The 16,275-nt window shown below is 37.3% G+C and overlaps 1 protein-coding gene across 6 annotated transcripts in view; it reads left to right on the top strand.

Moving 5' to 3' along the window:
* The window catches only part of BICD1 (BICD cargo adaptor 1), a 131,879-nt gene that overhangs the window by 81,224 nt on the left and 34,380 nt on the right, over positions 1–16,275 (top strand). For 2 of the 6 annotated variants that reach the window (XM_087935022.1, XM_087935021.1), the window contains exons 7-8: positions 3,001–3,318; positions 4,378–4,568. In XM_087935022.1, coding sequence (XP_087791148.1) covers positions 3,001–3,318; positions 4,378–4,568 — 509 coding nt within the window. Of the gene's footprint in view, positions 1–3,000; positions 3,319–4,377; positions 4,569–8,409; positions 8,521–16,275 lie in introns of those variants that run through there. The other 4 variants (XM_087935025.1, XM_087935023.1, XM_087935020.1 and 1 more) reach the window with 3 other exon arrangements.

The raw sequence follows: 16,275 nt of genomic DNA, 5'->3' as shown, positions 1-16,275 counted from the left end.
TAATAATAATAGAATTGTTAAACTATATTTATTAAATATTTATTTGGAATGTTAAAAATGAGCATAACCTGGACTCGTGAAGCTAATAAGAAAAGAAAGTGGACTTCAAGATGCATTGGTGGGGGAAAAATTACTTAAGAATACACTAGCAATTGGAAATGATCCAAGAATTATTTTATTGAAACTTAGCAAGTTACAATGAGTCTTTGTTCTTCAACTATCAAGAGAGAAGAACATCAACCAAACTCTTATAAAAGAGTTGTAGAGATCGAAAAATGAGCATATTATACATTTGGCCATTGACAAATAATTGTTTTAGCTCTGATAAGGGAGACAGTTAAGGGTACAAAGGAATTTGAGGGCCCCTGTGAGAAAGAACACTTTGTTATGCATATTACTTAGCCTGTGAGAACTTGGAATACCAATTAAGTTGATGGTTAATCTAATCTGCCTCTCTGCCTCTTTGAAAATGGGAAGTTGTAAACATACAGATAGAGTATACAGAACAATAAAGATATTCTCCACAATATTTAAATGTTAGGACTTCTTAGTTTAGAACGAAGACAAAACATGATTTAAAAAAATATCCTTTAAAATGTCAACCTCTTTTAACCTCATACTTTATCAAATTAAACAAGGTATTTTTTTAAAAAAAAGGTATTTCTTTTCTTGGTTATTTTTAACTTTAAACAAGGTTTATGAGCTCCATAAAAGAAGCCGCTGCCCTTTGCTTTTAGTGAAAGGAAGTAATAAAAAATGTAAATTAATCTTTCAATAGAAAGCTTTCACTTATACTATTTAGTACTATTTTACAATTCTGTTGATTCTGTATGTTGCATGCACAAAACTACCATTCTTATTTCTCTTTTGTTTTATTTTATAACCTCTTGCTTAAATTAGCCATTCAAACATTTGTAGAATTAAGTTCGACCCCTTGATAAATAATGGGGTCAGACTCCACTTAAATGCAGCATAATGTGATTTTCTAAAACTTAGCTTGTAAAGGATATATAAGCAAACAGGCTCTATTTTCAATAAAATTACAGATGCTTCACTCAGTGACTAAAAGAGTAACACGGTATTTGACTCTCTGGAAAAATGCCATTTTGGTTTCATGGATATTTTCTGCTTTAATTTGTCAATGATCATCAAACATTAAGATATTTTTTTTAAAAAAATAGTCATCCTCCTATCCTGAAAACAGCCCAGATAAATGTAGCAGAACTCACTTTCAAAGTAAGAACTATACTAGCAACAAAAGCCAACAAAAGAAAATTGCTTTCAGTACCTAGCTGGTCTATGAATACAAGGAAACATGGAAAATACTTTTAAATAACAAAATAACAGAAATAAATAAATGGAAATCGAAATAAATAAATAGAAACAGTCAATTTTGGAATGGCAAACCTCAGATAAAGAATGTTTCCAAGCAAATACAACTCAGGCAAACAAAGTCACTAATTTATGGATAAAGGAGGATTAGAGAGGGGAAGTAGACATATGTTAGACTTTAACTAGAGATAATTAATTGTATAGATTACTGTACTAAACAGTAACGAAAGTTAAGTAGTAACCAAAGTTAACCAATGATGGAGGATAACTAAAAATGTATATAAATGCAAGACTCTACTCCAATAAAGATCATCATAATTCAGTTGTTCATGATCAAACAACTCGACTGCCTCGACATTACAACAAATACTTTTATTGGAAATATCATATTGGCACATATCTGGTGAAAAACAACTCTGAAAACTCCTACAGTTTTCACCTAATTAAAAGTGAAAGATTCTCAAAACAATCAGTCACATGGTCCAGTCACTATGTGGTCTAACAACCGGGTAACATCTCTCTGCTTTCCTCCATCCAAGTGTGAGAATGTCCTTGGTTCCCAAGAGAAAGTATAATGTTTTGGCTACAAAATCTCCTCTATCTCAAATCCCCCCTCCCTATCCCTCAGCTGCCATGTGGCAACACCGAAGTAGTCAAAATAGCTTCAATCAGGCCAGCTTCAGGGTTGGCTTTTTTTTTTTTTTACACACTGACATAATTTTGAACTGTTGTTAAAGGACACAATTGATAATCAAGGACCATATTTCATTACAGTGGGTCTCCTGGTGTGCTCTGACTTAGGCAGCTCTTTTAAGGCAGAACATAAAGAAGGATATAAAAGATCGTTCTTTTGATAGTGAAATGTGTGTATTAATGAAAATTGCCAGATCATAGGTTTTTCCATCGGTCATTCACCCATATTTGTCAAGCAGGAAATGTTGTCTCGCTTGCAACAAAACCACAGCGGAGCTACAGGAAGCTAGAGGTTTAGCAAGATGGGTTAGCAAAGTATTTGTAATAATCCAGCTCCTTTAACCCAGCAACGGGGGGTGTGGGGTGGTAGCTGGAATTCAAAGTAACCAATAAAATGCTGACAAGTTATATTTCTGTGGTTTAGTACTTCTGAAATGTATAAATGTGGTGTCAAATCTATAGAAAAGCGTTCAGATGTTGCCTTGGCTAAATAGCTCTGAACCTTTGTGCAAAAAAAAACCATTTCTGATTCCAAGGTCTGAGACTTGTAATTTCCTGCAACACTTTCTGTTATGGATTTGTGTCCCCAGGTTATTCTTAGTTCATTTGGTTTGAAAGAAGAGTAGATAGATTATATCCATGGTAGAGATTAGGGCAAAAGATGTGCCAGAAAGAACAAAAGCTGCTCTAGAATGTGTGGAGGTGTAAACAACACAAGGATAGTCCTCCTTGAAGAAATGTCCATTTGGCAGATTTGCAACTTTGGCCAATGGGAAATTCCTTTTTATCTTGAAGTGCCTCAAAGGAATTTTGATGTTTCTGCAACCCAGAGGAATTGCTTTTTAGGACTCCTCTCTCCACTTTGAAAGTGTTGATGCTGGTGTCCACTTGGTTCATGTTTGCAAAAGAAAAAAGGCTGGCCAGGACACATGCCCAGACAGCTTAACCTGTTCCTCTTTCCTTCTTTCCCTCCAGATGTGATGAGTATGTCACCCAGTTGGATGAGATGCAGAGACAATTGGCAGCTGCAGAGGATGAGAAAAAAACCTTAGATTCTTTGCTGCGGATGGCTATCCAGCAAAAACTCGCCCTGACTCAACGCTTGGAAGACTTAGAGTTTGATCATGAGCAGTCCCGGCGGAGCAAAGGCAAACTTGGGAAAACCAAGATCGGCAGCCCTAAAGTAAGTGAGGAGGCATCAGCCACCGTGTCAACCATAGACACTTTCCTCCTGCATAGTCAGGGCCCACAACCACCAAACATACTGGTCAGCAGTGGCACTCAGAGGAAAAGGTATGCATGCAGTCCTATTTATAGTACAGTGCAATGGCCTGACTTGACTCAAGGTCATCCACTGAATTGCAAATACATTATATATATTTATGAGAAGAGGTTGGGGATGGGGAGGAGAGAAGTAATGGCTTTTCAAACTGTAAACACGGGCTGTTAATTCCATCTGTCATGGTATTTTCTTGTCCCTTTTGATACGGTCGTAGTTCATGCCGTCTTAGCATTTTCAACATATTCTGTATGTCTTGAATGCCTCTGTTTGGGAAGAACTGACTACCTCAGGTGCAGAGCTGAGCCTGTGTTGTAAAAAAGCACATCCACTGAAAAAGGGAACATTCTAATAAAATTTGGTGCTAATATATTTCCCTCAGTGGGTAGAAGTGTTTTCATTCCCATGTGCTTCTCAGTGTATGTGTCAAAAAAAGCACAAAGAATGAGCCTCCAAGATAAACCCATATATGGTTATCCTGCTAAAGGCTGCACTACTGTAAGGAACAATTTCCAACAACCACTTCAAGTGTGTATTCCTACAGGTTTAGTTCTGTTCGACGTAACTGTTAACCACAATTATGTAAATATGTAGGAAGTCTCCATTCTAAACAAAGAACAGACGGTGACCCACCAAGCCATACCCAACGATATATTTATGATGTTGATTTGTAGTAGATTTACGTTGCTGTGGAACAACGTTAATTCCTGGCAACATTCACAAACCATCTCTAGTGATGCTGTCCCTAGTGTGATGAGTGGCAACAAGAATAGATTGCATTGAATGAATGCCAGGACATCACAATATTGACTTGGCTTGATTGATCACTCAAGTTGAACCCTTTACCTGTTATTTTTCCTGAGATATACAAAATCCCTCCCTAGCACTCTATTATGGGGTGATGGCATACTATTATGGGGTGACAGCAATTATAGAAGATGTTAGCAATATTTTGGGTGATTTCTCAGGAGGGTGGGTGATGTGTGATATTTAATTCCAGGGGCCATTGCTCAGTAATTAAAGTAAAAACTCTTTTGTTTCCGTATGTATTTTTTTCTTGGATCTTCTGCAAGACAATTCTCACCTTCCCCTTGTGATCAGAGCCATTCCAGGACTTCAGGGACCTATCTACTGCCTTTATTAAGAACCCCCCCAGATCACACCTCCACAGAGTCATTTCTTCTGAGGGGCCCCATTTCCATGAATGAATCCTTCCATGGGCACCGTCTCAGCAAGGAAAAAAGGTTAACCGTAGCCATCCCAGGTAAACATTTTTTCCTTGGGCACATGTAGTGCAAAATGATTAGCTTAAGTAGAAGGGGAATCCTCTCCAAGTGCTCTACATGCCATCTTTAATTTGGACATATGCTCACCTCTTCAGAAATGAGCATCCGCAAAGTGTTTTCCCAAAGCTCATTATTGACGAAGCAGATGGAGGGTTTAATACCAAAGATCTTCTACTTATTTAAATTTCTACTAAACAAAAGATAGAGTGGTTCATATTTCTCTCTGGTGAAAGGTTAGATCGGTATTTCTCAACCGTTGCAACTTCAAGGTATCTGGTGGAATTCTGGGAATTGAAGTTCACGTATCTTAAAGTTGGGAAACACTGAGTTAGATAGTGATTTAGAAGCATCTCAGTGAAATAACCTTCCCTGGGCCTTCTTCTCTCATTATGAACTAAGTAACTTGTAGACTTTCTAGCTCATATTAAGCCAAAGTTATGTGTTTTGCCTGGATTAAATAGCAAACATTAAGACAGATTTCCCACCCACCCCCCAGTTCAGAGGTAAAAAATACTCTCTGGTTAAATACTGAAGGCTGCCAACCACAGGAAAAATGACAGATAAGATCTTCTGCCCCAACATTAATTCAAAATTTGTAAAAATGGTTTATGAAGTCTCATGCAATGTGACCAGTGCTCATAAAACTTTAGCCACTAACTCTTAAATTCCCTTTCTATATATCTGTGTATAAAACATATGGGCAGAACAAAAGAGAAATATAGAAAAAAGAAATCTTTTGCATACATACTCCACTGCACATATAGAATATGATGGATATATTTTTATACAGAAAATAGTGTTAGTCTTTTTCTCAAATTGCATTCTGTAGGAATGTTTTGATAAGAATAAGTGCTTACTTTCCCTGTGAATCATGATTAAAAATTCACATTTATAGAAGCTTAGGAAAATAATGTATACACAAGGCAGAACCTAACTTATTAGCTCTAAAAGAAATACCTTTTTCATGAACTAATACGTGGAGGGCTTTGGCTGTTCTAGACCTTGGATTTTCAACAATCTTCTCCTAATAGAGTTTAGTCACTTATGCCAATCAGCTTTGCTAGTTCAAAAAGGGTGAAAATGTAACCAGTTTCCAAACATTAGTATAAATATTCAAAGAAGCCATGGATTTACCATCGGCAGTTACTGACTCTCAAACAAAATCTTTTTATATATATATATTTGCAATTATTCCCAACCTGTAGCCATGATTTAAACTTAGTTTAAAATGCCAGTGTGCATTTTATGTCCAAGATTATAATCCTAGCTTATTTCTAATTGGTTTTCAAGACTTGATCCATGCTAATTTGTAAAAGTATGAGTGCAGAGAAGATAAAGAAAAAAGAAAAAAATGTTGTTTAAGCTAAATTGCTTTTTATTGCTACTCTCATCTCCATTTCTTCACTTTTCATCCTCTTTCAACATTCAGGTTTCCTTGCTCAACCCTTTCCTTATCTAGCATTTTGGCAATGTCAGAATGCTCCCGCTTTTTTTTTTTGCTGTGGCTTTTCATAGAAAAAAGACTATTGTTTTTAAAATGTAGATAGTACTCATTTAGAGCAAAATGAATTTTTTTTAAAGGGGAGCAAGTGTTGATACTCAGCATTGATTGCAGATTGTTTAGGATGGGTTTGATGTTTTATAGACTAATTTATTTAATATCAACAAAATTGGGATTCCTCATCCTCATCCTTTTTGACCTGGGGCACATTAATCAGTTAGATAAAACGCTATAAAGTTATTGCCAGGCCAATCAGAAAATGAACTGCTATCTACAGAAATATTTGTAGTGATACATAGGTAGTCAAAATATAAAACAGATTTCTTGTTTCAACAGAACTGTTTTTTTTAAAAAAATTAAAAATGGTTTAGTTACAGAACATAAATAAAAGACAGGGCTGAAGTCTTGTTTTCTCTCCTTCCTCCACAAAGCGTAATAAATATCGCTTTCACAAAAGAGAACTTGTAGTACTTCAACCACTCTCCTGTACAACTTTAAGTTGTGTGCAAATGCTGAAGAGGAACCATCTTATGATACAAAACTGCCCTATTCCATCTTGGAACTCAATGGAATTCACTTTTTAATAGAACTACAGTCTAAACTACTGTATTGGATATGAAACAGAACAGTATCAACTTGTCCGTTTTTCAACAATCTCAAAGAACCCAGGTTTAAAAATTGTCTAAATATCTTCTGAGTGGAGACCACAAAGAACAAGGTTAAATATAGTTTTAGGTGCTTGCTTTAAAGAAAAATCTTGCTGTACATTTGCAGATCAAAGCATAGTTTCAGAGAATACTGTATGTGGAGCTCAAGAATAATTAGTTTAGAAAAAAGATAGATGTTAACTAATTAGTATAAATAAAAGCTGAAAACTCATATTGACATAGTTTCTCAGATGGAGAACCTTGACACATTTCAAGCAATTGCAGTGGTGTCACTCAACCTTTTTATAATTTCCACATTTGAAAGATGCTCCCTCTTCTTGACTGTTGATTACAGTTTTTTATTGTTATAATATTATGTTTTATACTATGTTTGATTTTGTATACTTTAAAGAATATGAGGCAGTTTATAAATCTTAAACTATAATCCACTATATAATTTTGTGGCTGGGATTGTACTCCAGAAAATTCCACAAGCATCACCTTTATGAGCTGGTAAGTCAAACTTGACTCCTGGGGTCTAAATGCAAACATTCATGTTGGTGTTTTGTTTTATGCAAGCATTTTTGCCACTGACTTTAAAAAAACAAAAAACTTCTTACAGCTGTAGATTTCCCATCTCATCTGACTGTACAGATAGTCCTCAACTTACAACAGTTCATTTAGTGACCGTTCAAACTTACAGCAGCACTGAAAAAAAGGACTTATGACAGTTTTTCACACTTATGACCATTCTAGCCTCCCCAGGGTCATGTGCTTAAGATTCATACCCTTGAACTCATATTTATGACATTTGCAGTGTCCAAGGGTCATATGATTACCTTATAAGCAAAATCAATAGGGAATCCAGAGTCATTTAACTACTATGTTGCTGACTTAACAATTACAGTGATTCACTTAACAACTGTGGCAAGAAAGGTCATAAAATGGGGCAAATTTCATTTAACAAATGTTTTGCTTAGCAACAGAAATTTTAAGCTCACTTGAGGTTTACCTGTACTTAGATTTTTCAAGATCAGCTAGGTGCTGTCATTTGCTGTGACCTTCCAGAACCTACTACTATGTTTCCCCCCAAATAAGTCCCAACTGGAAAATAAGCCCTAGCATGATTTTTCAGGATGCTGGTAATATAAGCCCTACCCCCAAAATAAACTCCAATTAAGATTGTCAACCAGACAGATGCATTTAGTACCATATTTCTCCCAAAATAAGATTTAAGTAGAAAATAAGTCATAATGTGTCTTTTGGAGCAAAAAATAATATAAGACCCAGTGTTATTTGGGGGGAAACATGGTATCTCTATAGGACCTAGTAGATATGTACTGCACAAAGTCCTTCTAAAAAAAAATCTCCCATAACTTTCAAAGCATTCAGGCAAAATATTATTTTATGACTAGAGTCCTGGCTGAAAAATGGAAGGAAAATAAATCAGAAATTGACCAGCCTACCTTTGATGAGGTTACTTGATCCAAATTATAGTGGACAAGATAGGATGAAAACAAGTGGCATTATTCAAACCCAAACCACTGTATGATTTCACATCTAGTTGTGAGAGGCAATCAAAATAAATTATTATTAATGTTACCTTGACAAAACCATCTCTTTTGTACTTTGCTTATTACTTACAAGTTCCTCTCTTCTACCTCTCTAAAGTTGTGGCTCCAGTGGAACCTTTCCAAGTACAGGACATCTCTCCTGAGGAACACTTGAGAGCCATTTTGATGGATTTGGCATCTAGGCCCAAAACATGTTACCAAATACAAGGTGGGGGTATTTTTAGTCATATAAATAATTCTACCACCCCTAATAATTACTTTGTTGGATGTTTGGCTAAAGTTGGTCCCAAGGTACTATGTCTTTGGTGGAAATGGGTTAAACTGGTATATTTTTAATGTTAAATGCAAGAGACAAATAGCCCCATAATTTCTTATAGTCCATATTCTTGCTTTGTTGTCCCAGTCAAATGTAGAGAATAGAATAGAATGGAATGGAATGGAATGGAATGGAATGGAATAGAATAGAATAGAATAGAATAGAATAGAATAGAATAGAATACTTTATTGGCCAAGTGTGATTGGACACACAAGGAATTTGTCTTGTTGTAAATACTCTCAGTATACATAAAAGAAAAGATACATTCATCAAGAGTTGAGAATCATAAGGTACAACACTTAATAATAGTCATAGGGTACAATAAGCAATCAAATCATACTAGGAAACAGTCAATATAAATTGTAAGGATACAAGTGACAAAGTTACAGTCATACAGTCACAAATGGGAGGGGATGGGTGATAAGGAAGTTTGTTTGAATACCCTTTTAATGTCTCAAAGCAATGTAAAAATAGAATAAAATGTTTCAGGGAAATATACCGTGTTTCTCATATAATAAGGCTGGGTCTTATTTTTTTTTTGAGCCCTGAAAAGATGGCTAGGCCGTCTTTTCGGGGTTGACTTAATTACCCCCCCCCTTGCATCTTTGGGTGGGCGGGCGGTGATGGCTTGGATGTTGACCTCGGCGTTGGTGGGGCACTTCGTATTGGGGTCAACGCAGGCAGAACCATATCAAAAGTACTTCCTAACGGCAAGCCCCCCACCATTCTCCCCCATTTTGCATGTTTTAATATAGGCCTTAATTTGGGGGGAGGGGCTTAATTTCATTTCATAACTATAAAACATGCTGGGACTTCCTATTGGGGGAGGCTGTATTGTTGGAGAAACAGGGTATATACACACATACATACATACATACATACATACATACATACATACATACTATTTTTCTTTATAAAGGAAAATAAAGGGAAAACAGCCTTTTCCTTATTGCTGTCCATGAAAAATGCCTCTAGGAACAAAGAAAATGAAATACAGTGAGACTTAGGTTCTGTTCTTCCAGTGAGATAGAGAATTGAAAAGAACATCTTTTACAACACTGGCAACACAATATCTGAGACTGATTCATTTGCTTATTCTTCCTTTTCTAAATTAGAGATAACAGGCATCAGCCAAGAAAAACAAATTACAAATATGAAAGAAATGAGACTCTATTCTAGCATTTTTCAATATCGTCAACTTTAAGATTTGTGGACTTCAACTCCCAGAATTTCCCTGCCAGTATGGGAGTACTTCAGTTCTGGGAGTTGAGTTTACACAACTTAAAGTTGCTAAGGTTGAGATACACTGCCCCTATTCAGTTAGGCTCTACACAGAATAGATATGGGGAAGAAGCAGCAGCAGCAACAAAAGCTTTTCCTTCTTTCAGATTCGGGGGGAGGACAATCTTTCCCATAAAGAGTGCCCACTGCAGCAATTGGGGTCAGTAGCTTTAAGATGACCTCATGGTCCCCCTATAAGACTGTGATGCTGAAAACACTCCGCATACATGTTCACAGCAAAATCTTACACATGAACTCCTGAGTTATCCCAGTTTGTCTCTTTATTGAGGCTGTTATCCAGAAAACTCAAGTTCTTCACTCTGTGCCTAGGCTGATAGCCAAATCTGGCCCCAGGTTCTGCCTCAGTTTACCTTCCCAATAAACAATCAAGTCGGAAGATCATTTAAAAAGAGTCTATTAGGGTACCCTGATAAAGTGGGATCTAAAGGAGGATTAGAGAGAGGAAGTAAACATATGTTAGACTTTAACTAGAGATAATTAATTGTGTTGGTTGCTATGCTAAACAGTAACGAAAGTTAAGCAGAAACCAAAGTTAACCAATGTTGAAGGATAACTAAAAATGTGTATAAATGCAAGACTAGACTCCAATAAAGATCATCCTGATTCAGTTGATCATGATCAAACAACTTTATCATAAAGGAGAGCGAGAATATCAAGCCTCATGTTTCACTCCTTTTAATCGTTAACAAAGAAAATGCAAGAGGAAAATTGATTGGACAGGATAAAGTAACCTCCCCTTTGCCTAGGAAATCAGTTACATGTAGTCAAACATGTTACCTATTTGCATCCCATAAAATCACATAGGTTCATTAAAATGAGGTCTGAAGTCAGAAGGGGCATAAATTATAAGGAAAAAGGTTGTTTGGAGTTCACAAAAGAGATAAACCAGACCCCAATTTGTTCTAATGAACTTTTCCCTATCTGGAGCTAGTCTCCAGCTTGTTTATCAGTTAAAAGCTGATCAACCTGAACATCATTTGAAAAGAGAAAATAAATCGAATTAAAATCCAAAGTGTTAGCTAGCAAGTTACAAAATCCATGCCATGTACCCCTCAAGGCCCATTATACCACACCACATAGGTGGAAAGGATTAAGACTTTTATCTCTCTATATAAAAGCAAAATATTACTCATGCATCATCACAAAATCTCCAGAACCGTAAAGCCTACAAACTTGAAATTTGGTACATATGTTCCTCTTGGCTTCTCAGTGCTCATTAAGGAAGGATTGTTCGAAATGACCATCAGAGCATTAGTATTTCATGTATTATTATTAATATGTTCTGATGTTAAGGAGTTATCCTCCCTCTCCCCACCTGAAAAGAAATCTGTTCCAAATGCAAAACACAAGCAGAGGAGTTTCAGTTTTAGTTTCACAGCGCCAAGCAGCTTTCTACAGAACAGTTGAGCTCAGCCACGGCCAGGAACCTTGCTGTATCATTCTTGCTTACACTGCAAATACAGTTTCAGTTTCCAAACAGCCCTCAACTCTCTCACACACTGACAGGACGCTACCCAGATTTCAGATAATTAGAGTTGGAAGGGACCTTGTAGGTCATCTAGTCCAACCCCCTGCCCAAGCGGGAGACCCTACACCATTTCTGACAAATGGCAATCCAATCTCTCCTTGAAAGTCTCAAGTGATGAGATGAATACCAATGGATGCTGGTAGGCAGAGACAGAATTTTTCCCCCTTATTTTTCTCCCCAAAAACTAAATCTAACCACATAGTTTTATAGTGAAGCACAGGTATCGAACTAGTTTTAAAATAAAAGGTTTCCCAGAAGGAAGTTTCAAAGTGAGCACACATCTCTTCTTGGAATGAACCATTTTAATGCAATTTTGAACAGTGTACATGCTGCAGCTATTAACCAAACCTGAAAACCAACTTCATACATACATTCTCAGCAATCATACTGTAGTAATGTAGGTAAACTAAAGTTTGAAGGTATACAAAGGGCTTTCATCTTACTGTAGAGTTGTAATTGCAGGAATGTTCCAATCTGATGGCAAACCTAAGATAGAGAATGTTTCCAAGCCAATACAATTCAGGCAAACAAAGTCACTAATCTAAAGGAGGATTAGAGAGAGGAAGTAAACATATGTTAGACTTTAACTAGAGATAATTAATTGTGTTGGTTGCTATGCTAAACAGTAACGAAAGTTAAGCAGAAACCAAAGTTAACCAATGTTGAAGGATAACTAAAAATGTGTATAAATGCAAGACTAGACTCCAATAAAGATCATCCTGATTCAGTTGATCATGATCAAACAACTTGACTGCCTTGTCATTACAACAATCTTACAATAACATTCCTGCACTAAGAAACATTCTTAAGTTACTCTGGTGCTAGGGTGCTATCTATCACAACACAACAAAGCTGGCATTCCTATTTACAAAGACAAATGGTCTGGTGCTGTCATATATGCCTAACAAGTAGGTTAACCAGTGGAATAGATACAAAATGTCAGAGCTACACTTATGTAACAAATGATAAACAATACACGAATTAAACATGATTAATCAATACATGAATGAAAAGCATGAATAGGTTAAAATGGGCTGTCTCACTAAGGCCAATCAGATTAAGCTCAAATTACATATTAAACTAAATTTGATTTTAGAAAAGGAGGATTAACCAGATCAAATGTTTTAACGGAAAAACACATGTATAGGAATTCCCTATAATTCCCCCCTTTTTTGAAAAATTAACTCCAGTTATCACAACATATATTTTAAAGTGTGTGTGACCTGCACTTTAGCTCATGCTGCACAAAGCTATTTATACTTAGTGTATTATTTGATCTCTTTTGTATGGTTTTTCAGCGTAGAGAGTCAGTTTGCTATAGTGATTAATGTTCTGGCCTAAAAACCAAGACAAAAAGTTGCTCTCTTTTTTAAATAAAAACTTCAATATTTATATAAATATTTATAATATTTACATACAAGCCATGCCCAGCCAGTCACATGACCACCAAGCCACACCCACAAATTAGGCCATGTCCACAGAACCAGTTAGTGGTCCCTGGGATCTAAAATTATGAGTTTGGTAGTCCCTGAGGTCCAAAAGGTTGGTGACCCCTGCTTTAAATTCATTCTTCCCTGAACCATAATGTTATACTGTTCTGGTGAATTACTTCAACCAGAGTTCTTTTAAGCCACTTTTAAAAGGTCCATGTGTATCTATTGCCCTTTTGGGCCCATATAAGAGGATCCACTTTTCCTTAAACTTCCTTGCCCATGGCCATAATGTTTACAATTATTTCCCTTTCATTCCGCATAGTAACAATCTCCAATCCTAAATCTTAAACCCTTCCCGGCCAAATTACACCTCCTTTCTACTCGTACAAAGTCGCACCATACTCCAGGTTCTTTTGCTACAGCCTGGACTATATTGGATTTAAATATCAATGCTTCTACTACATGTCTCCCAATTTCCTGAGCCTTAATCTTCCCTTCGACAATTTGCATTCCTGGAGGTATATACTTCATTTCTTCCTCTGGGGTCCAACTTTAAGGTTCATCAGGGGTTCTTGAAAAGCTGGATCAGAAAACAAGTGAGTCTCAGACACCGCTAATTCTCAAAATCCATCAATTTAGCTAGTTCTTCCCCCTCCTTTGGTCTACCTCTAGGACATGTTTCATCCCTTTTCTTATCAGGCTATACCATAACATATGTACTACAAAAGGGGGAAGTAAGTCTAATTAGTCATTTTGCACAATTCAGCATATACGTACTTATCTTACACCATCTGTTATTTTCCATACCCACCCTTGCCATCTAGCTCTTTACAGAAAAATATCTAGTTCATAGGTCATTATACTTAGACTTAGATTCAGCAAATTTCCTGATTTTCACAATATCATATTAAGCAACTTCTATAATGTCTGCAATATAAGCTAAGGAACTTCTGCTAATGATAAGAATACTTTTCTGGTAACTTTCCACTTTGCTTCATTCCCCACTTTGAAACTTCACTTAAATCCTTAGATTACTGTGGAGTTTCATAGATGGGAGAGATATCTTCTACTGCATTCAATTTCTCATATTCCCACAAAAACATAGCCTTGTCTGCAGCGTTCTTTTCTACCAGCATAGAAAGACTGTTGGAGATTACTTGCATAAAGATGGGGAGAATACATGGTAGAATAACACACCCTGCTGCTATCATTTCAATGAGTGCAACTATGGCTTGGAGGCCAGGTAATTTAGGGAACCAAGATCCAAATATCTCACCAAATTCAAACCTATTCCATTTGTGAACAGGTACATGTGCAATGTTTTCTATACGTCTAGCACTTTGTTCAATGATTTTACCAATATCATCGAATTTCAGACAACAATTTGTAAAGTTGAATTTTGCATACACTCCCCCTTCAGTGGCTAAGAGGAAATCTAGGGCCAGACGATTTTGGTATATTGCGTCTCTAAACTTTTTCTGCTGGATTGCTATTGAATGTAGAGATTGAGCTGTTTCATTTGCAATCAATTCTACGACTGCTTGTAATTGGATAATGCGGTTTAGCATATTTATTGGGGTGCGATAGCCATAACTGCCGTCAGCGGCCCAAGTGGTCAGGGGATAATATTGAATGACCCATTCAGGAGCCCACTCATCATCACTCCAGTCCCCTATCTTATAATCTGCTTTTAGTTGTCCACCCTTCCAATGGTCAGCCTTTGCTACTTGGGGCTGATTAAGTGGTAACATAAAGAAGGCTGGGTTTATGATACCTAAATATACATGCTCCTTTCCATTTTAAGGGCAGAGTACTATAAGCCATAATGCCACAGATCCAGTGTACACCGGGAAAGGCTGCAGTAATGTTTTCCAAGGAATAATTGGACCAGAATTGGTTTGTATTATTTGGCCAGTACTGCCAAGAGTTAGTAGTTTGATTCCATTCGTGTACCTCTAGACAGTCTTTATCCCCTACTGATGATCCCTCCCCCTGTGAGTTTGCCAAACACCATTGGGCCACAATGGGTGTATCTAGTTCCCACCTGGACTGAGGCTGATGTCTGGGCATGGCCGTTAAATTATAGGTGATTGAGTAGTTCCATTCCTGGGCTGTCCATGGCCATTGGTCCCCCATTTTAGTACCCCCGCATACGTAGCAGCTGGTAATATTTAAAGTATGCACTATGGTAGAGGCCAATTCCAGAAATAAATTGCGGCCTGCTGGGATGGTTGAAACTCGATATCAACTTCCTTCCAAAATTCAGAGAAATATGTAGTATAGTTTCTAGTAGGATGATACCTGGTTTCCAGAGACAAATGTATGATACCTCCAGGATCAGTGCCTTGTGCCCGCAATCTAATCCCCATCGTTGACTCATATCTGGAAATCCATTGCTGGGTGTTAAGTATAGTAATGTTGACATAATTACATTGATATGGCATACAATTTGTGAGCGCATGTACCTTTATTATCTGGAGGTAAGTTCCCTTGCCCTTATTTGAGGCATAAGTGGCCCATGCAACACAATCCCATGTTGGACAGAATCTCTCATCCGTGTTTCTACAGTCCCCCTTTCCAGTCCCTACTGGGTGATTATAAAGGCAAATATAAACATCAGATTGGGTATATGTTCTATGCCATGACAAGGAAGACCTGCAGGAAGTGGGCCACTAGGCCACTTTGCAGACATCAAATGAAATGGTATTTGGGCTAGTGGCTGACAATATCTGTGTCTGGGAGATGACTGGGCCACTACTCAAGCCTCTACTTCTAGCTACCAACCATGTTTGTGCTGGATTAATCCTGGGGTCATAGCATTCATTCTTTTGGGCACAGAGAGAGTACCAGGTTCCTTTATAGCAACAAGGAGTTACTTTTCCCTGACATCTGTAATGGGTATGATACACCAAAGTCATGGTAACTGTTCTCCCTTTCAACACAGATTTAATACATACTGTGCAATTGTTGGGACATAAGGGATTTTTAGTAGCTGGAGCACTTGATCTTTCAGCTCGCCTTTCGCTTTTTATGTGAAAGATAGGCGGGAGATCATCTCTATAACATAAAACTCCCTCCATCCCATTGTACCTTTTATATGTCCTTTGACCATATGCACAGGGGGTACATGGAAATAGGTGCATGAATCTGGCTTCCCAATCCTGGCATGTAGAGCCCCTTCATTAGTTAGGCATTGAGTACATGTAGCTAATCCAGTAAGTGCTTTTTCCTTAGGTGGACTTTCTTTATCTGTTGTACTTTGGGGTATGCGGACATGCCTAATGGGTACCCATGGAGTGTGCAGAAGATGACATCTTATAGTGTTGTTGTACATGCACTGTCAATATCTAGTTCCCTCATGCTCACACTGAGGGAGATTAGTAG

This window comes from Pseudonaja textilis, chromosome 5 (assembly GCF_049901715.1).
Source record: "Pseudonaja textilis isolate UNSWEBS1 chromosome 5, rPseTex1.2, whole genome shotgun sequence".
Taxonomy (NCBI): domain Eukaryota; kingdom Metazoa; phylum Chordata; class Lepidosauria; order Squamata; family Elapidae; genus Pseudonaja; species Pseudonaja textilis.
This window is presented reverse-complemented; position numbering and strand designations above follow the sequence as displayed.